The sequence below is a fragment of the Hibiscus syriacus genome, unplaced genomic scaffold, assembly GCF_006381635.1.
Source record: "Hibiscus syriacus cultivar Baekdansim isolate YM2019G1 unplaced genomic scaffold, ASM638163v2 tig00110194_pilon, whole genome shotgun sequence".
Taxonomy (NCBI): Eukaryota; Viridiplantae; Streptophyta; class Magnoliopsida; order Malvales; family Malvaceae; genus Hibiscus; species Hibiscus syriacus.
In genome coordinates, this window is record NW_024062620.1 from 95,746 (window position 1) to 117,203 (window position 21,458).

Below are 21,458 nucleotides of genomic sequence, written 5' to 3' on the forward strand. Positions count from 1 at the left end.
GCAGAAAGGCAAGACAGGAGATGAGCAATGGAACAACCTACACAAAACTAGTGGTGGCTCGGCAGTCAGCTTGGGGAATCATACAAGCATTCAAACTTTAATAATTTTGTATATGGAAAGTCTATTGGAAATTGTGGTATACAGACAAGTGTGCATGATATTGATGTATTATTTGAACCGATTCACAATAAATTTATGTTTCGTGTCTGATTGTTGCAGAAATCTCGCCTTTGCTAGTCCTTTCAAGGTATATGACAAAAATGGAGTCGGTGTTAAATGAGTGTGTACATCACGACAAAACTTTCCTATATATGGAATAAAAATGACGGTAAATAAATGAAGCACTGAGCACCACGACAAAATATTTGTCGAATGAAAATTATGATAAATAAATGATGGAAATATTATTGTACAGAGGGTAAACAGTTCTACTGTTCTACAGCCTATAAAATAAGAGAAACATAAATTTTCTGTAGAGTTTTATTGTCTTGACACTTTCAACAATTGTGTCATATCTTATTATATTTCTAATCTATAAATAAGGTTGGTATAATTATCAGTATACGATCTATTGATTGACTAATCTAGACTGAGTACTATAGAGGCTAGGGTGACCCTTCCAACCTAATTTGCACTATTCACAAATGTCAGGATTCGAACTTCTAACCTTATTTAAAATATTTAGTCTCTCATCTCACTAGATCAACTAGTTGCTGGCATTTATCGTGAATTTTTGTCAATAACATATATTTCAACACATAGGGTAAAGTATAATGCTAGTCCCTTTTATTTTCGATTTATCTTATTTTAAACATCAATTTCAAAAAAATCGCATTTTGGTTTTTTCCCCGATTTATCTTACTTTGATCATTGAGTTGTTGACTCATCTCAGGGTTAGTCATCGTCAACATAGACGAAGGTCCCTTAGGGCCAAAGGGGCCCCGGTACAAATTTATATATTCGATAAATTTTGGTCTATTATTATTTTAGTTCATGTAAAAATAAATATTTAAATTTAAAAAAATACAAGAATTCATTAAATATTTAATTAAGTATGGATCAAATTAAAGATGGATAATCTCATGTTCTCAAATTTTTTGGTCTAATAACAATTTAGGTCATTGTAAGTTTAAATATTAGACAAATAGGTATTGTCTTTTGAATTTTAAGTTTAAATACATAATAACTCATTATATTTTTCTTAAATAATTCAATATTTCGACTTCTGCCAATATTTAATCCTGATTCCGTTCGTAAGTTTCCCTCATTGATTACCACCAACCATCGTCCCTGACAATTGCTGGGCACTAAATTTTTTAGTTCAAATCAAATTTATGGACAAATATTTTTTACCAAAATATTATTAGACGAGTGATTGTTTAGCTAATTTACCCTAAATATAATAAACGAATGAAACTATCACGTCACAAATTAAGGTGTTTATTTAGCATGTTATGTAGAGGAGATGATCAACCATGAATAATAATAATAATAATAAAACAATTAGTGTGTTATCTATAAGAAGAAGAAATTAGTGGAGAGAAAGCTTAAGGCAGATTCTTACAATTCTCAGCCTTTCAAAATTTATAGCAATTCACAACTCAGGAAAGTAAATGGCGTTTGATTTCTGGGAAAATGCAAGAAAATCTGTACTTCTTTTGTAGGATACAAACTAAGAAAACGGTTAAATTGATGGCTTAATTACTATTTTTTTCTCGCTCATTAATAAAATGAAAAGAAATATAATGTAATGAAAATTAAAGAACAAGAAGTCTTCTCCAACTTCAGCTCCTAAAAAACCTGAGGAGCAACCGGGGTTATTAAAACTTTTCAATTTAATCACTCAACTATATTTTTAGGTAAACTATATCATTCGTCACTCAACTATCTTCTCACTTCTATTTTGAGCACTAAAATTTAAAATTTTCCAATTTAATCACTCAACTTTAAACATTGAGCTTTTCAATCACTCTACATGGATTTTTATTATTATTATTTTTGAACTGTCACATAAACAGTAATTAATATTTTATTAACATTATTTTTTTACCTAGGCACCCACTACTTTCACTTTCACTCTCCTGATCCGCTTCTTGTGCACCCAATCCAACATCAAACTCAGCACCTAAAGAGTCACCATTCCAAAGAATAAGGAAGAGCACCGGGGACCTAAAAATCAAAACGAAATCAAGGTTTCCTGCAAATCAAAGCACCTGAAAATCACAACGAAGCAACAATGTAACAAAGTCCAAACCAAAACGAGGATTCCTGCAAATCAAAGCACGCGCATGCAAGTTGTCATAACCATTTTTTTTAAAACAATTAAATATTATTTTTAAAACAATTATGACTTTAATTTGGAAAAAATGGGTGATTTTGAATTGATTTGAATAAAATTAAAAAGAGTCGCCATCAACCTTTGGGTTAGGTAGGTCGAATACCTAAAAACGTCTTTTAAAACAATTTTAAGAAAAATCATTTTTTAAGACAAGATTCGGTCTGCGTTACCAAAGATTCATTTAAATGGATTCGGGAGTCGGTTACGTGCGGGGAAGGGTAAACACCCCCACAACGCCCAAAACTGGTACTGTGTCGCTTACACATCGTTGTAAATGGTGGAAATTATAAATCAAATATAAAGTTAAAATATGATCTATTTATCGAACGTTGATTAATTTGCTTCGAATTAAATAATTAGAGAAAATTCTTTAACTCGAAAAGAAATCTCGAAATTAGCAATCCTCCATCGGGAAAGCTAACTCGACTATTTCTCATCCATGAAGAATATTTCCCTCTTGATAAAATGTGAATCGAATATAAATAAAATTGATGTTTGCATACAACAAAATAAATTAAAAATGTGAATTGAATACAAATGCAAAATTTGAAATTGACATTTACATAAAATAAAATAAATTACTATTTAATATAACACACATTGCATCATTTGCACAAATTAATTAGTGAAATATAATCGACTTGTTGCAAGTTCTTATGTCGTTAAAATGCCGTATCGGATCGCACCACTTCGACCAAGTGATACTTTCCACGCTCATTCTACGCATACGTGTACTTACAAGTATTTGGACAATATTTAAATAAAGAAAAATGGAAATAAATAGAAATAGAAATATGTGAAATAAATATTTACAACAAATAAAATCAAACATATTTAATTACATATGATACAAATAAATACATAACATGAAAAATGTACATACATAGGGGATTAAAAGAATGTTACAACCCAAAATAAAATGGTCAAAAAGTAAGTATTTAATAATTACAATGACTAACATGGTAATAACAAATTAAAGTGCTAAAACAGAAAAATAGAAAATTAAAAGACTAAAATGGCAAAAACAGAAACGTAGGGACTAAAATAGGAATTAAACCGAATGCAAACTAGTGGCTAAAATGAACAGATTTACAAATCTTAGAGTCAAATTTGAACATCAGCCAAAACATACAACATATAAAAATCAATGACTAAAATGAAACTAATACAAACATTGTGGCCAAAGTAAAATATGAGTACAATAATATAACATGGGTTAAAATGTAAACATGCAAACATGGCAAACCATAACGCAAATAAAATAAAATAACTAAGCTTTATAGACAAGTGACTAAACTGTGTAAATTGAAACTACAATATCAGAAACATAAAATAAAGAAACTAGATTAATCAATGGCTACAATAAAACAGAACAAAATCAGTGGTCAATTTTAGAATAAACAGAAACTTAAAGATTCAAACAGTAATTATACCAAATACCAAACAGTGGCTAAAATATAAGAAACATAAATATCATGGCCAAATTCGAATAACACAAAGATTATAAAATACATTGAATCAGTGATCAAATTGAAATATTTGAAAATATTAAAACCAGAATCAAATATAGACAAAATGCCATAAAGCACGGATAGTGACCAACATGTAACAGTGAAAAGATGAAGGCCCAAAGTCAAATAAAATGAAACTTCATTCAATGGTTAAATCGTGAGATTACAAAGCTCAAGGACCTACAGAGTAGTTTACCCATAACTCAAAAAATCAGATGATATTGGGGGCAAAACGACTGCGTTTTGCTCGGCATACCCCCCCCCCCAAAACCGAGCTCATCTCTCACATTCCCTCATCTCTTCATTTCAACCAAAAACCAGAGAGAAAGAGTTGGAGAGAACTCTCCCAACTCTCTCATCGGAGAAGATGCCAACCGCTGCCGCCGGCGGAGTCCACGGCGACGCACGGTGGCCGGAGGGAACAACCTATCTCAAAAAATCCCCTCGTTCTCCTCAATCCAAATCCCCAACCATCTTAGTCTAAAACCCACTCTAGACCCCCAGATCTACAAGTTTACCTTTCGAAGTAATAAGACACCGTCGACCTTTGGTGTTCTCGATGGCTTCCTCCGACCGAGGTAAGGGTTCTATCTTTCTCTCCTTGTTTTTTTTGTTTGATTTGCTCTTTTTTTTTTTTTCAAAACCCGAATGCTCTCGTTCTTCTCTCTGTTTTTTTTTTAACCGAATGACCCCCCCCTTGTTCTCTGATATCTTGCTTGATTTATGGTTGATTTTTGCTTCGTTTGGTGAGATGATGATGTCTAGGAATAGGGGAAATTATGGGTTGTTGATTTAGGGTGACCAATTTCCCGATTTACCGGGATTTAGGCATTTTATATTTTAGGGTTTGGATATATATATATTTTTTTGATTTGGGTTGATTTGGGACTGATGGGGTTGTTGTGGTTTACTGTAGATGACGATGGTGGCGCGGGAACGGCGGCTGGACCATCGGAGTGGAGCGAGACGGGCCGGAACAGTGACGGCGGCGCGGCTGTTCACTTGCTGCTGGCGGCGGCGGCGGTTGGATGATGGGTTTAGGGTTTAAAACCCTAATTACTGCGTGATCTGGACCGTTGGATGGGTCCAGATCCAATGGCCAGGAATGAGGCGGCTGGAACATTTAGGGGATTAGGGTTTGAAACCCTAATCTGATTTAGGGTTTGAAACCCTAATCTGATTTAGGGTTTGAAACCCTAATCTGATGGGTTGATTGTTGGGCTCCGGGATTGGGCCTTTGGCCTGCAAAAATTGTAATATGTAATTAATAAACATAATAATAATAATAAATAATAATAATAATAATAATAAAATAACGAAAAAAAAACCCGGACAAAAACGGGTGTCCACAGCTGCCCCTCTTTGCACATTCTTGTGTTAACAAGAATAGGGCAAAGACGACAAGAAAACACGTTTTTGTCTGGTTCTCCTCTTTTTGGTTTGAAAAAAATGGATAGTTTTGTTGGTGGGGACGACATTGTTCATACGTGATGAAGAGTTCTGGCCATCTAAAGGTGATAACACGATTCCTACGTGATGAGGACGGCTGGTTATCTAGGGTGACACGGCTCATACGTGATGAAGAGATCTGGTCGGAGAAAGACACGGCTCATACGTGATGAAGAGATCTGGCCATCTAAAGGTGATAATACGGTTCCTACGTGATGAGGACGGCTGGTTATCTAAGGGTGACACGGCTCCTACGTGATGAGGAGATCTGGCCATCTAAAGGTGATAATATGGTTCCTACGTGATGAGGACGGCTGGTTATCTAAGGGTGACACGGCTCCTACGTGATGAGGAGATCTGGTCAGCTGATGACACGGCTCATACGTGATGAAGAGTTCTGGCCATCTAAAGGTGATAACACGGTTCCTACGTGATGAGGACGGTTGGTTATCTATGGTTGACACGGCTCCTACGTGATGAAGAGCTCTGGTCTGGGGATGACACGGTTCCTACATGATGAGGACGGCTGGCCATCTTTAGGATTTATGGTTTCAAGAGAAACCAAATCAAAGATTTGTTTCAAAAGAAACAAACCCAAAGATGATATTTTTAAAAGCAACTGTCTCAAAAGAGACCAAATTCGTTTTAAGGGAAACGACTCAAAGATGACATTTAAAGGGAAACTGTCTCGTGCAAGACAAAATTCGTTTTTAAGGGAATTGATCTCAAAGATGTTTGTTGTGTTTCAAGGGAAACAAATTCAAAGATGGTAAATTTTGTTTTCCAAACAAACTCAAAGATTTTTCTCAAAGAAACTGTCTCGAGAGACACAAAATTTTGTTTCCAAAGAAAGAGATTCAATGATTTTTTTCAAAAGAAATTATCTTAAGAGATAAAATTTTGTTTCCAAAGAAACAAACTCAAAGATTTTTGTTTCAAAAGAAACTATCTTAAGAGAGACAAAATTTTGTTTCCAAAGAAACAAACTCAAAGATTTTTCGAAAAGAAACAATCTCAAAAATTTTTTCACAAAATTGTCTCAAGAGAGACAAAACTTTGTTTCAGACTCAAGGATTTTTCACGAAATTGTCTCAAGAGAGACAAAACTTTGTTTCAAAATAAATAGACTGAAAGATATTTGTTTCAAAAGAAACAACTCAAAGATTTTTATTCAAAAGGAACAGACTCAAAGATTTATCTCAAGAGAAACTGTCTCCAGAGAGACAAAATTCGTTTTAAGAGAAAAAGATTCAAAGATTGTCGATATTGTTTATATGGAAATAATCTCAACGGTGTTTTCAAAAATGTTTATTTTGTTTCAAATGAAACAATTTCAGGATTTGTTAAAAGGGGAAACTGTCTCGTGCGAGACAAATCAGCTTTGAAAATCTCAAGTGATATTAATTTTGCTTTAAGTACAATAACCTTGAAATTTGTATTATGAGAGAAAATGATGTCTCAAGCGAGACGAAATTTGCTTTAAGATATAGTCTCAAATGAGACAAAGTTTGTTTTTAGAGAAATTGTCTCAAGCGAGACAAAGTTTGTTTTTGAGAAAACGATCTCAAGTGAGACAAAGTTTGTGAAAACGATCTCAAGTGAGACAAAAATTTTGTTTTGAAATAGATACGATCTCAAATGAGATCAACTTTGTTTAATGTGAAAAAAATTCAAAATTTGGATCTCAAAGGAAAAAATGTCCCAAGCGAGACGAAATTTGTTTTTTTAAAAACAACAATCTCAAGTGAGATTAATTTTGTTTCAAGTGAAGCAAATTCAAAATTTGTATCTCAAAGGAAAAGGTCTCAAGCGAGACGAAATTTGTTTTGAAAGAAACAAGAATCTAAGGTGAGATTAATTTTGTTTTTAGTGAATCAAATTCAAAATTTGTATCTAAAAGGAAAAATGTCTCAAGCGAACACAATTTGTTTTAAAATTCTCAAAATTTGTGGAAAAATGTTTCAAGCGAGACATAATTTGTTTTAAAGAGAAAGTTGTCTCAAGCGAGATAAAATTTGTTTTTAAGAAAACTGTCTCTAGTGAGACGAAACTTTGTTTTTTTTTTTTAAAAGAAAATAATCTCAATAGCTCAAAGTTTATCTATTGATTCCTGCATGTTGAGGAAACATCTTCAGAAGATCTGATTGTTGACTTCAGGAAGCCAAATATGTGGATTGCATTGTTCTTTCAGGTTGAAAACACCCGGTTATTTCCGAGCTCTAATTTCCTGAAAAGATCAGAATGATGCAGTTTTGACTAACTATCTTGGAAGTTATGATAGATGTCAAGATGAAATTTATTTGATTTTTTTTCAAGTGAGGAGAAAAATGTCTTTAATACACATGATGATAAATGTTTGATACAAATTTTATGTATCATGTATGTATGTGTATGTATGTATGTATGTATGTGTGTGTATACTTTCCTCGATCTAGAAGGAGAATGATCGCGAGAGCAGTCTTCACTCTATCATTGATTCAACTTGTCCGTTTTCACCATGGTGTACTCCTGCAAAACCTTGACCTGAAACCATTTGTTTGTCCCATCAAATTTTGTCCAAAAATTAGCTTTCTCTTGCCCCAGCTTCGATTCTGAGCTTCGGTGAGATATTTGTTGAATTCTAAGATATGCCTCCAGAGAGATTATCTTGTTTGAACATTTTTTCTTCTTTTATTTTCAAAAGTATAAAAATATCAATTAAAATAGTTTTGAAAAATGTTTAATCAAAAGTTTTAAAAATATTGCTCCTTTCAAGGTTTCACAATTGACAAATCATAAAACAAGAGTTCATTGGATATCAAAGAATTAATTACTCTTTTAATCCTTCAATAAATTATAGCTATTTGACAAGTGTCAAGATCAATGCTATCTTTGAGAGATGGTTAAGTAAGGAAGGATAAAAAAAAGTCTCAATTGGTTAATTTGGGTCAAAAGTATAGTGTTCTCATTTATTTGATGTTCTCTGATCTGATGGAGTAGCTTCTGTACTCAGTTATTGGAAGTGTTCTCTGACTCCCAACTCTCATGTTCTCATTCATGTTGTGTGATGCCTCATCAAGGGATTTGAGCAATCGTCTCATATGTAATAATCTTCATATTCGAGCCGCCCTTTCAGGTTTTCAACTCGAATCCTCCTTTGGTTTCAAGACGTTACTCAGAATTTTACGTCTTTAACCCCCCTTTGTTATTTTTCTCTATCATGCATTAAAGATTTTAGAAAATCTTTATAAGTAAAATATTAATCCTGATAGGCGGGATGAAATATGAGGATAGTCTCTTCCGCTTAGAAATCCATGTATGATTAGAAAGGACTTGTAAGGCACGTAATGTAGGTCATGGTTCAGGGTTATGAAAGAAAGGGATAAAAGGCCCAAACATGTGTTTTAAGGGTATTTGAACCAAGGATCAATTAACTCTGATGCCTTCGATCTTGTTTTGCTCAATTTGAATATACTCGCATGTCCTTCTCTTGATGTTTTATGATCTTCGAGTCAAGTGATTCTAGAGTGATTGTGTTTGATTAATCTCACGGTTTGAAGCTCAATGCGTCATTTGAGTCAGGAGACTCTTTGTCTGTGTTCTTTGTCCTCTTTTGTTCTTTGCTTTTCTTTGATTTTTGCTTTGATTTTCTCTTTGCTCTTTGTTTTTCTTTTCTTTGGTTTGATCTTTGTACTCTGCGTCTGGTTCACCTTTCGGTATCTCATTTGGATCAATTTTCTTCACTCAGATTTCCTTCACATTGCCCCCCAGTGTGGAGGGTGATCCTTGGTTAGGGTTGAATCGAAAGAAAATATCATTCAGGCTCAAAAGGGACACAAGGGATATATTTTCTCCTTTTGTGAAGGGATAAAGAAAGAAAGCCGTTCATCACCTCATACACAGAAGTCCTTGCAGAAGAGGTATCCCTAGGGGGATAGATTTTCAGGATTAAATTTTATTTAAATGAAAATAGTAATTAATGCATGATAGAATTATCTTGAATGAATTCTATTTTTTCTTCGCTTCTTGCTCTCAACATGTCTCAATTGCTCATGCTCGTCTTCAGAAAATTGATGCGAGATGCCCCACACTGTGTCTTCTTTGTAGGAAGGTTTATGTTCAATTGTACATCTTGTACTCAATGTCTGTAGGTTTTATTGGTAGGAAATGTTGGTTCTACGTCTAAGAAGACGATGATGACTTTATTGGCTCAAAGGAAGGTATGGGTATGACTTTTGTGTCTCAAAAAATAAATACAGTGTTTCAAGGTGGAAAGAATGTTTCAAGGTCTCAAAGAGAGGGAATGTTTCAAGGTTGAAAAGAATATTTCAAGGTCTCAAAGAGATAGAATGTCAAAAATTGGTTATTTGGTAGTGACCAGGAATTATTTCGAGTAAAAAAAATCGAGATTTTGTTTTGGGTTTTAGACAGGATAAAAAAAAGGTCTAATCTTGTCATATGTCAAAAATCTATAATTCTTGAAGAATTAAAAGAATTCCTAACTCATTTGATATTCAAAGAACTCAAAATTAAAATTTGTTCAAGTATTCAACCTTGGAAGGTAGCATCATTTCAGTCATCAAAGATTAAAAATATTTAAGCAAATATTGAAGAAAGAACAAAAACGAGTTCAAACAAAACAATCTATATGGATGCAAGTGGTTGATGCAATGACTTCTCTGGCTTAGTATTAGGATACCCCTGAATAAATCATATTATGGATTTTGTGCTTTAGTGTCTTGCAGTTCTCAGTGGAATGTCTGGAGCTTCTTAGATGGAAATTATGCACTGGATCAACATCGTAGACCTCAGGGAACGATGACTCTTTTCTCGAACCATCCTGGAAGACTCAATCGAACAAGCTTCTATCGTGTTGATTTCAGCTTCTTGCTTATATTCTTAATATGGTCACGTGATCAGGATCACTTCCACTGACTTCTCCATAAATTGATCCCATGTTTTTATGAATGATGCATATGAAAATGCTTAAAAATAAAATACATATGCATAAAATGCAAGGATGCAAATGAAGATGCAAAAATGTTGATCCCAACGATGAATATCGTAGAATAATTTTCACCAGAAATAAAAAACCTTCACATTACAAAACAATCCACTTCACATATATGCCTTCGCTTAGATGGTGAGCCTGGAATGGATCACTGCTTCATATCGAATCTTCATCCTCAATAATGATGCCCCTCAAGCGCTCTGTAATCTGACTCCGTTAATGCCTCGGTGGTAATGAGGTCGGTGTGTCGCTCTTTGATAACTAGCGATGAAATGATTGTAGATAAGACTCCACTGCTAGATCACTCCTTGAATCAGTGGATCATCATCTCAGTATTGAATGATGCACGATCTTCGAGCTCACTGCTTCGTCTCGGATCTTTGTACTTGGAACCGATGCCCCTCAATGCTCTGTAAACTAACTCCGTTAATACCTCGGCTATGCTGAAGTTTGTGCTTCACTCCCTGATGGTTAGCGATGGAATAATTGTGGATAAGAATCTACTGTTGGATTACTCCTTAGATCAGTGGATTATCATATCAGTCTCGAATGATGCACGATCTTCGAGAAAATCTCATTCTTGTACTATGGACTTCTTTTTAGCCCTCGATGCATGTCTGTATATGCGATTGCTTGATTGAAAAGTTTTATCTCTTCTTGTGAAAATTTTCTCTCGAAGATCCCCTTACGGATCAACACTTTTACATTATGATGATGCAATGCAATGCAATGCAAATGACAAAATGACACAAACAAAAGAGAAGAAATAAGTTAGTATACACAAACAAAAGAGAAAAATAAGTTAGTACATGTAAAATAATTGATACGGATAAAAATGTTATTCAAAGATGAATATAACACCTACCCGACATGATATCTACCCAAACATGCTTTCAATTAAATAACAATCCTACCCGGACATGCTATCTACCCAAAATGATCTATTTTCATTCAAGAAATTGGTCCTAACCGCCTGGTGTCTAGTTCGCATGCTTTATTCGGAAAAAAAAAATGCTACAAATTTAAAAGGTTAAGGTTTAGAGTCGTTCCTCCTTCGTGTACACCTATTTTGGGTACCTACTGACGGACAAAGGTTTGGTATGACTATACCTAGGGTGATCGTTCGACGGTTCACTATATGCTTGGTTTCGGCTCTAACGGAAAAAAGGGACTCGAATTGTCCTTGATGTCGGTGCCCCCTTGGGCTGCCAGACCCTCGATCCTCACCCATTACAGGTTTCAAACGGAACGAGTTCAATTCGAGGGGATTCACTGTCTTATACCCGTACGAGGAATAAATCCCTACGAAGGTATAAAGTATGTATCCCATGGGTTATTTGCTAAAACTCATACGAAGAATAAATTCTTACGAGAGTGAAGCATTCACCCCAACTAATTTGGATCGAAGCTCGTGTCTAGAGCTTATGTTATGCCAATGCGAGTGATGTGTGTGAGTAGGAACATACCTACCTTTGACTCAAAATGAAAAGAAAAAACTCGACAAAAACTTGGACAGAGCTGAAAGCAAAAAGATAAAATGTTAGTATGATAATTAAAAATGAAGCAATTAAAAATTTCAATAAACGGATCATAAGTTAACTATGTACTCAAACTTATAATTTCCACTAAGACGACAATGTGTAAACGACATACAGCCTGACTCTCTAAAAAGATGTCCCCAGCAGAGTCGCCAAGCTGTCATAACCATTTTTTTTTAAAACAATTAAATATTATTTTTTAAAACAATTATGACTTTAATTTGGAAAAAATGGGTGATTTTGAATTGATTTGAATAAAATGAAAAAAGAGTCGCCATCAACCTTTGGGTTAGGTAGGTCGAATACCTAAAAACGTCTTTTAAAACAATTTTAAGAAAAATCATTTTTTAAGACAAGATTCGGTCTGCGTTACCAAAGATTCATTTAAATGGATTCGGGAGTCGGTTACGTGCGGGGAAGGGTAAACACCCCCACAACGCCCAAAACTGGTACTGTGTCGCTTACACATCGTTGTAAATGGTGGAAATTATAAATCAAATATAAAGTTAAAATATGATCTATTTATCGAACGTTGATTAATTTGCTTCGAATTAAATAATTAGAGAAAATTCTTTAACTCGAAAAGAAATCTCGAAATTAGCAATCCTCCATCGGGAAAGCTAACTCGACTATTTCTCATCCATGAAGAATATTTCCCTCTTGATAAAATGTGAATCGAATATAAATAAAATTGATGTTTGCATACAACAAAATAAATTAAAAATGTGAATTGAATACAAATGCAAAATTTGAAATTGACATTTACATAAATAAAATAAATTACTATTTAATATAACACACATTGCATCATTTGCACAAATTAATTAGTGAAATATAATCGACTTGTTGCAAGTTCTTATGTCGTTAAAATGCCGTATCGGATCGCACCACTTCGACCAAGTGATACTTTCCACGCTCATTCTACGCATACGTGTACTTACAAGTATTTGGACAATATTTAAATAAAGAAAAATGGAAATAAATAGAAATAGAAATATGTGAAATAAATATTTACAACAAATAAAATCAAACATATTTAATTACATATGATACAAATAAATACATAACATGAAAAATGTACATACATAGGGGATTAAAAGAATGTTACAACCCAAAATAAAATGGTCAAAAAGTAAGTATTTAATAATTACAATGACTAACATGGTAATAACAAATTAAAGTGCTAAAACAGAAAAATAGAAAATTAAAAGACTAAAATGGCAAAAACAGAAACGTAGGGACTAAAATAGGAATTAAACCGAATGCAAACTAGTGGCTAAAATGAACAGATTTACAAATCTTAGAGTCAAATTTGAACATCAGCCAAAACATACAACATATAAAAATCAATGACTAAAATGAAACTAATACAAACATTGTGGCCAAAGTAAAATATGAGTACAATAATATAACATGGGTTAAAATGTAAACATGCAAACATGGCAAACCATAACGCAAATAAAATAAAATAACTAAGCTTTATAGACAAGTGACTAAACTGTGTAAATTGAAACTACAATATCAGAAACATAAAATAAAGAAACTAGATTAATCAATGGCTACAATAAAACAGAACAAAATCAGTGGTCAATTTTAGAATAAACAGAAACTTAAAGATTCAAACAGTAATTATACCAAATACCAAACAGTGGCTAAAATATAAGAAACATAAATATCATGGCCAAATTCGAATAACACAAAGATTATAAAATACATTGAATCAGTGATCAAATTGAAATATTTGAAAATATTAAAACCAGAATCAAATATAGACAAAATGCCATAAAGCACGGATAGTGACCAACATGTAACAGTGAAAAGATGAAGGCCCAAAGTCAAATAAAATGAAACTTCATTCAATGGTTAAATCGTGAGATTACAAAGCTCAAGGACCTACAGAGTAGTTTACCCATAACTCAAAAAATCAGATGATATTGGGGGCAAAACGACTGCGTTTTGCTCGGCATACCCCCCCCCCAAAACCGAGCTCATCTCTCACATTCCCTCATCTCTTCATTTCAACCAAAAACCAGAGAGAAAGAGTTGGAGAGAACTCTCCCAACTCTCTCATCGGAGAAGATGCCAACCGCTGCCGCCGGCGGAGTCCACGGCGACGCACGGTGGCCGGAGGGAACAACCTATCTCAAAAAATCCCCTCGTTCTCCTCAATCCAAATCCCCAACCATCTTAGTCTAAAACCCACTCTAGACCCCAGATCTACAAGTTTACCTTTCGAAGTAATAAGACACCGTCGACCTTTGGTGTTCTCGATGGCTTCCTCCGACCGAGGTAAGGGTTCTATCTTTCTCTCCTTGTTTTTTTTTGTTTGATTTGCTCTTTTTTTTTTTTTTTCAAAACCCGAATGCTCTCGTTCTTCTCTCTGTTTTTTTTTTAACCGAATGACCCCCCTTGTTCTCTGATATCTTGCTTGATTTATGGTTGATTTTTGCTTCGTTTGGTGAGATGATGATGTCTAGGAATAGGGGAAATTATGGGTTGTTGATTTAGGGTGACCAATTTCCCGATTTACCGGGATTTAGGCATTTTATATTTTAGGGTTTGGATATATATATTTTTTTGATTTGGGTTGATTTGGGACTGATGGGGTTGTTGTGGTTTACTGTAGATGACGATGGTGGCGCGGGAACGGCGGCTGGACCATCGGAGTGGAGCGAGACGGGCCGGAACAGTGACGGCGGCGCGGCTGTTCACTTGCTGCTGGCGGCGGCGGCGGTTGGATGATGGGTTTAGGGTTTAAAACCCTAATTACTGCGTGATCTGGACCGTTGGATGGGTCCAGATCCAATGGCCAGGAATGAGGCGGCTGGAACATTTAGGGGATTAGGGTTTGAAACCCTAATCTGATTTAGGGTTTGAAACCCTAATCTGATTTAGGGTTTGAAACCCTAATCTGATGGGTTGATTGTTGGGCTCCGGGATTGGGCCTTTGGCCTGCAAAAATTGTAATATGTAATTAATAAACATAATAATAATAAATAATAATAATAATAATAATAATAAAATAACGAAAAAAAAAACCCGGACAAAAACGGGTGTCCACACAAGTTATATGTTGAATGGAACATAAATTCACAATGAATTCGAAACCAAGTGGAACCATGGACAAATGTGAAGAAACAAAGCATTGGAACATAACAACTAAATGCCCTGTCACTCTAACTCCTCGTTTTCCTTGGAGCTCCATTTCAAATACCGAATGCACTATCAAACCTAAATAGTAGGAGTAATTATTTAGAGAAAGCTCATGCAGCTTTCCATTTTCTCAATCTTGATAAAACTACGTCGTTCTGATTTAAATTTGATTTTCTATGAATCTAAAACTATGTCGTTTTGATGTTAGTTGCCATGTCATAACGCTATTAATTATTTACGACAGAGTGACCAAAATAAGAATAATTCAAAAGTTGAGAGATTAAATTAAAGAATTTTAAACTTCAATGACCAAAATAGAAGTAAGAAGATAGTCGAGTGATTAATGGTGTAGTTTAACCATATTTTATTCACGATTCAAATGTTGAAGATATTCATTTTAGGATTATCTTTTGTTTATCCGTCGGTGACAAAAATGTTACTCTTAGATACTTTTCTATTTTGTTCAACTAAACCGTTGGTGCAATTACGTCGTTCTTCAATGCAGTTTTCACGATAGTGATGACCATCAAGGGAAAAGATCAACTTACGTATGTCACACTGAATCTTATCATCACCTGTGTTATTATTGCCAATGGATAAGCACTTCCATTGTGTTATTATTGACTGGATTTAAGGAATATTTTATCTAAAATTCCGAAGTTAAATTGATATTTCATCTAAATGTTAGGGTCAAATTAGTATTATGCTTAAAATTCAAAGACTAAATTCAAATTTAATTATTTTTACTAACACGTCACATTCTCAAATTAATAAAAATTACTAATTTGATGATTAAAATATAATAAACTGATGATGTAAAAGATTAAAATATTATTTTTCAAAACTGAAGATAAAAATAAGACGGTAGAAAATGAAAGAGTGAAGTTTTATCTAAAATAAAATTAGTCCTATAATCTACACAAGGGATAGAAACGTCTTTAACAATTGTCTGAAACTATCTAGGTAATGCATATAAATCAACACGGGGATAAAAACATCTTTAACATTTGTGTCTGAATTTTTTGTTAGTTCACATTCCTAAAAAGATAAAACTCTCCGGTTAGCTCGTTAGACTCAAGCTGTGCTGCACTAATCCGCCGGATCTCGTGGCTGAGTCCCACTCTCCGACGACATCCGAAGGGTTCTGAGCTAAAAAGGGAAGAGTCAATGAAAGAGCACGAGAAGTTGACTCTGGTTCTGTGCCTAATATGGACGGCAACCATCCTTTACGGCGAGATGTTCTCCTTTTACATGCCCTTTCTTTTCTCTTGCTCTTGGCCTCACCTTTCTTCAGCATCTTCTTCCAATTTCACTGTAATGTTCTTGCCTTCTCATTTCACTAATTTTTTCTTTTTCAGCTTTTGAATTGATCTCATTTCCATTTTTTTTTTCAATTTACGAGCATTAACATGTTAAAATCTGAGAAATATGTTGATTATAGAAGATGCAATTATAAATCAAATTTTAAGGGGATGAAAAATGTTAAAAAATTGAGTTCTATTTAGCCAGATTTTTTTATAAAAAAAATATTGACAGAAGTCAACCAGATCCGTGGTGGCATTTAGTATATTTTTAATAAATTTTACGTTTTAATTTTCATCATTGAGAAATTATTGATATTTACAACTGTGCTATCGGTGCCTGAGGCAATTTGTATTTTTTCTTTCATAAGATTTGGTGAAAATCCTGAGGTAAATGATTCAAAGCTATTTCATAGGTTTGATTAATACATATTCGAAGTTCATAAGTAATTTTGGGAAAGTGAAGCCATTAATTTCATGGATAATAGTTTAATTTTAAAGTTGAATTACTCAAAACATTATTTATATGCGAAATGCTCTTCTCGTTTTTTCCCCTTCTGGAATTAAAAAAAAGTAGCAAAAGAAACGAACTTACAATGTTTTTAACTGATCTTTTTTCTTTTTGTTATTTACTTATATAAACGGGAATGATGCTTACTTGGTGCTAATCTGTTATACTCAGTACAGGGGAATCTAGGTTTTGAATGACTCTCATTTCTGGAATTCGTGGCATCTGTTTAAGTTCCTTAAAACTATAGTGTACTCAATTAATGATTCTCTGGGTGTAATTGTGGATGATAGCCCCATATAATTCACATAGAACACATCGATGCAATTAATCTCTTAAGCATACACACACAGACACATACATGCTTTAGTGCACGTGTTCTCATCCTTGTGAGTGGATTGACAGTGGAACTAACAGTTTTTGTTTTGCAACTTTAGACGAACGGACAAAGACATGCAGCTGATTATGTGAAAGTCGCTGTTGTGGCTGATCCTCAGGTGTGCTTTTCTTGTTCCTGTTAGTCATCCATTGTCTCATTCTAATATATTATTTGACGTCTTTAACAGATCATGGATAAAACCTCCCTTCGATTGCCACCTAAATCACTTGCTTTGGAGGTTGTACAATTCTATACAGATTTGTATATGCGCAGAGCCTTTTTATCATCCATCCGTCCCTTCAAACCAGACGTGGTCTTGTTTTTGGGTGATTATTTTGATGGAGGTCCTTTTTTATCAAATGAAGAGTAAGGCCTGTAACCCTCTGTTTTTACTTGAAACTTCATTTTAACTACTTTAAAGTTAATTTATCTATATAGATATGCATTTTTCTGGGTTGGGCAGGCTTTGCTAGATGAAATTACTCAATCCATCATCTTGATTTTGAAATGAAATTTAAGGCTTTAAGCACATTCTGGGAAGTGAAAAATTTATTTCTCACATCATGTTCTTTTACTTGGATGCTTTACACTAAAATTACCTCATCCTTTTTCTTCCATGCTTATGCTGCTAAATGCATATTAAATGAGGTTTTATTAGTACTACTACCACCATCAAGAACATTTCTTTGTATCCTCACTTCACTATTTTGTTTGTCTAATGAGGAACTGTGTTGCTTTAAAACTCTTCAGTTACCTTTCTAATATAGAGTGGCCTTGACATTCTTTGGTTGATCAGATGGCAGGAATCGTTAAGCCGACTGAAGCATATGTTTGGTCTATATTCAGAAGAAATATATTCCAATATTAAAGTTTATCACCTTCCTGGAAACCATGATATTGGTTATGCATCTCTTCAGTCTCAAATGCCGGAGGTATTTACTCATCTCGATATTACAAAAATTTGTTTACTTTCTAGAACTAAGCATGATTTTATTTTATTCCAGTAGTTTTATTTGCATCATGAGCATGGAATGGTTATGATGTGGAAAAGAAAGAAAAAACTAAAGTAAGAAAAGAGATTAAAATTAAAGGAGAGACAAAATGCTAAACTATTAGAATAATTTCGAAAGGGAATTGGAGTGTGGAACGGACTAAAAATGAATGGTTGATCAATACCCTTAACAGTAGGGCTAAGCTAAGTTTACATTAAATAGGAAGTAAGAAAAAGATTAAAAAAAACTAAAGAAAGGCCAAAATGCTAAACTATTGGAGTATTTTTGAAGTGTACTGGAGGGTGGAAGGGATTGAAAATGAATATGTTAATGAGAGAATTGGAGTGGGGAAAGGATTGACAATGAATGGATGATCAATACTCTTTACAGTTATGTCGGGGCTAAGTTAAGTTTTGGAGAGTTAAATTGCAATAGCTATAGACGTGAGCTTTGCGCTTTTCACTTTGAAATTTTTGGAATATATGTGAATACATAAATCTAATTTGCTTCAGGTTGTTGTGTTTAGTGATTTCTTGGGTTGAGTAGAGTAAAATTCATGTTCGACTCTTATGTTATCCACGAAAACTATATGTTGCTTTTTTGGCAAAGTAAAATTATATCTTGTTCTTGGTCCTTCTTCCGATAGAAATAGCTCATAGTTTTACATAAATGTAGGTGGTTAGAAGGTATGAAAAAGAATTTGGGAGCAGAAATTATCGATTCATGGTTGGGGAAGTGGAGTTCGTAGCTGTTGATGCTCAAACTCTAGACGGTAAACAAGAAGGAATCTGATTCTTGTCTATCTATTGTAATTTTCCGTGTTCATGAAACTAGGAATCTGATAGCGTAGAACTTGGATTTCTTTCATCTTCTCCTAATTATTTTCTTTCTCTTTTATTTTTATTTCTTAACCATACAATTATCCGTAATTCTACCAGAAAGTTGTTTTATCATCCTAGTTGAACTAGACTGTTTCTCATAACAAGAAGTGCTGCTGCAGCAGCATTGCATGCTTTATGCGTTACTATGTTATAGAGTGACTTATTTGCTCTCTATAGTTGACGTAATGTATGAAATAATTGAATCATTAATATATCATTGGATGTCTCAAAGGAAATTTATTTAAATATATATACGCGAATACATTGCATCTGAAAATGTGGTTACATTTAATTTTCCAACTTGGTATATGTCACCTCATATTTGAAATAGGCAATCTAACCTTTGCACACATTGCAGCGAATCAAGAAGGAAGTTTTGCTTCTGCAACTTGGGATTTTGTTACCAATGTCTCCTCAGGTTTTTGATATTGACTTGCATTTCCTTGTTTATGTGATGTTTGGACTCGACTGTTTAAATGATTTATCTATATTTCACATTTCTTTAGATCATCAATTACATCCAAGAGTTTTGTTGACCCATATTCCATTATATCGGAGGGATTGGACCGATTGTGGACTGCATCGTAGCTCTCCAATTATCAATCAGGTATTCAGGATTATTATCCTCTCTCTCTCTCCCACTGCATTTTGTAGAATAATTTGATTGATATTTATACTTACGAATTCCTACACTTTTCATGTTCAGCGAATACAACATCATGTTTATGATAAAGAAGTAACGTAAGCCTCTTCCTCTTTTCTTCTTACCATAGAAGGAATCTATTTCAAGTCATAACTGTTGGTTTTTTAGGGTTAATACCTTCTTGACAGTTGAAATCTGTTGCAGGTATCAAAACTACATCACCAAGGAATCATCAAACCAATTGCTAAACTTAATCAAACCGGTATTTTTAATCCTTTCCTGAAGTGATCTTGTACATGAGCACACTCGCTCTCAGTGATATGCATTCATATATATATGAATGCTTGCATATAGTCACATTTACAAATATTCATGTATATATGTTTGCATGCATGCTGACATTTCTGCATATATTCATTCATATGTACATAGAGAGAATTTTGTCTGACATGCATTACAAAGGTGATGTTTTAAGATATTTGCAACTACTTGCATGAGACAATTTTGTGGTTTTGGCAGGTTTTTGTTTTATCCGGTCATGATCATGATCAGTGTACAGTGACACATGAATCAAAGGGTAGACCTGTAACAGAGGTGAGGATATGATGTTTAGCACATTTTCCTTCTATTCATGACTTGACGTTTTTACCTGATAACACGCAGCACACTTTAGGGACTATAAGTTGGCAGCAAGGGAACCTCTATCCGTCTTTCATGCTGTTATCTATTAGAAACTCTTCACTCCTAGATACATTGAAGCCAGAAGAAGCTGTACTTACTCATCTGTGCTTTCTTCCAATGCAGACACACATTTACATATGGTAACTATTATATAGAGAATAATGGTTGTGGTTTCCACTTATGAGCTTTTATATCGGTCTGAGTAACAATTCTTTAAAATTCTCATTTTTCAGGTATATAATACTATTTGTTTTGACTGTCCTTTCTCTCGTATTGTGGCCAACTAGTGGTCTGAGCTTTTGTGCTCGCGTTTATGATATGGGGGAATGTGTCAGAAAGTCAATAAGTTTCACCTTTCGTCATGGGACGAAAGAGAAAAATGAAGATGAGAATTGCGAGTATGAGATGATTTGGAGTGCAGATGGATCGATGCATCTTGTTAAGAAGGTTTTAACCCAACCTGTCGTTCACACAAATGATGGAGGCTCGTTGGAGAGGTGCTTAAGCTCAACATTTTCATATTCGAGTCTCGTTAATAACTGCAGCCTGTACATGAAAACTGTAGTATTAGTATTTGATTAATTACATATTACTTATTGCATATTGCCACTTGTAAATTTACCAAGTATTCCCTTTTGTTCTGATTATTTTTTCTTCATTTGTTTCCCTTGTTACAGGGGCAATGCTGTGATTAGAGCAACTGCTAAAAAGAGTGTTAATCAGCAGACAGAGGTGTGCTTGAATATGGGCACAAATGCAGATTCCGAGGTTGATCCAAAGAAGTTACCACCTAGAGCAAGCAAATCGAAGGTGAAGATCGTAATACAGAGATTCGTTCGCACATTCCGAATGCTTATTCTTATTGCCGCGGTGAACATTCCTCTATACATGATGTTGTTGTTCAAAGATTGGATTGAAAAATGATGTTCGAATCGAACATGATATGTTATGCCAAACTGAGTTCTCTGTACACTTACGCATATGAATGCTAGGTAATTCATATTGTATAACCTCTGATAATCTTTTGTTTTTCTGTAACATTATTAACTAATAGCTAGAAGCATGTAGTTGGCAATTTAAAGCGTGATAATGTG

General features: G+C 34.2%; 1 protein-coding gene across 1 annotated transcript; it reads left to right on the forward strand.

Moving 5' to 3' along the window:
• Positions 1–15,998: 15,998 nt before the first annotated feature.
• On the forward strand, positions 15,999–21,451 carry LOC120217881 (uncharacterized protein C630.12). The gene is made up of 13 exons (XM_039214906.1): positions 15,999–16,293; positions 17,226–17,285; positions 17,355–17,533; positions 17,964–18,099; positions 18,835–18,931; positions 19,399–19,458; positions 19,547–19,647; positions 19,747–19,781; positions 19,888–19,945; positions 20,203–20,277; positions 20,347–20,504; positions 20,598–20,861; positions 21,042–21,451. Exons 1-13 carry the CDS (start codon positions 16,147–16,149, stop codon positions 21,286–21,288), a joined length of 1,617 nt encoding a protein of 538 aa, XP_039070837.1. The 5' UTR covers positions 15,999–16,146; the 3' UTR covers positions 21,289–21,451.
• The last annotated feature ends 7 nt before the right edge of the window (positions 21,452–21,458 follow it).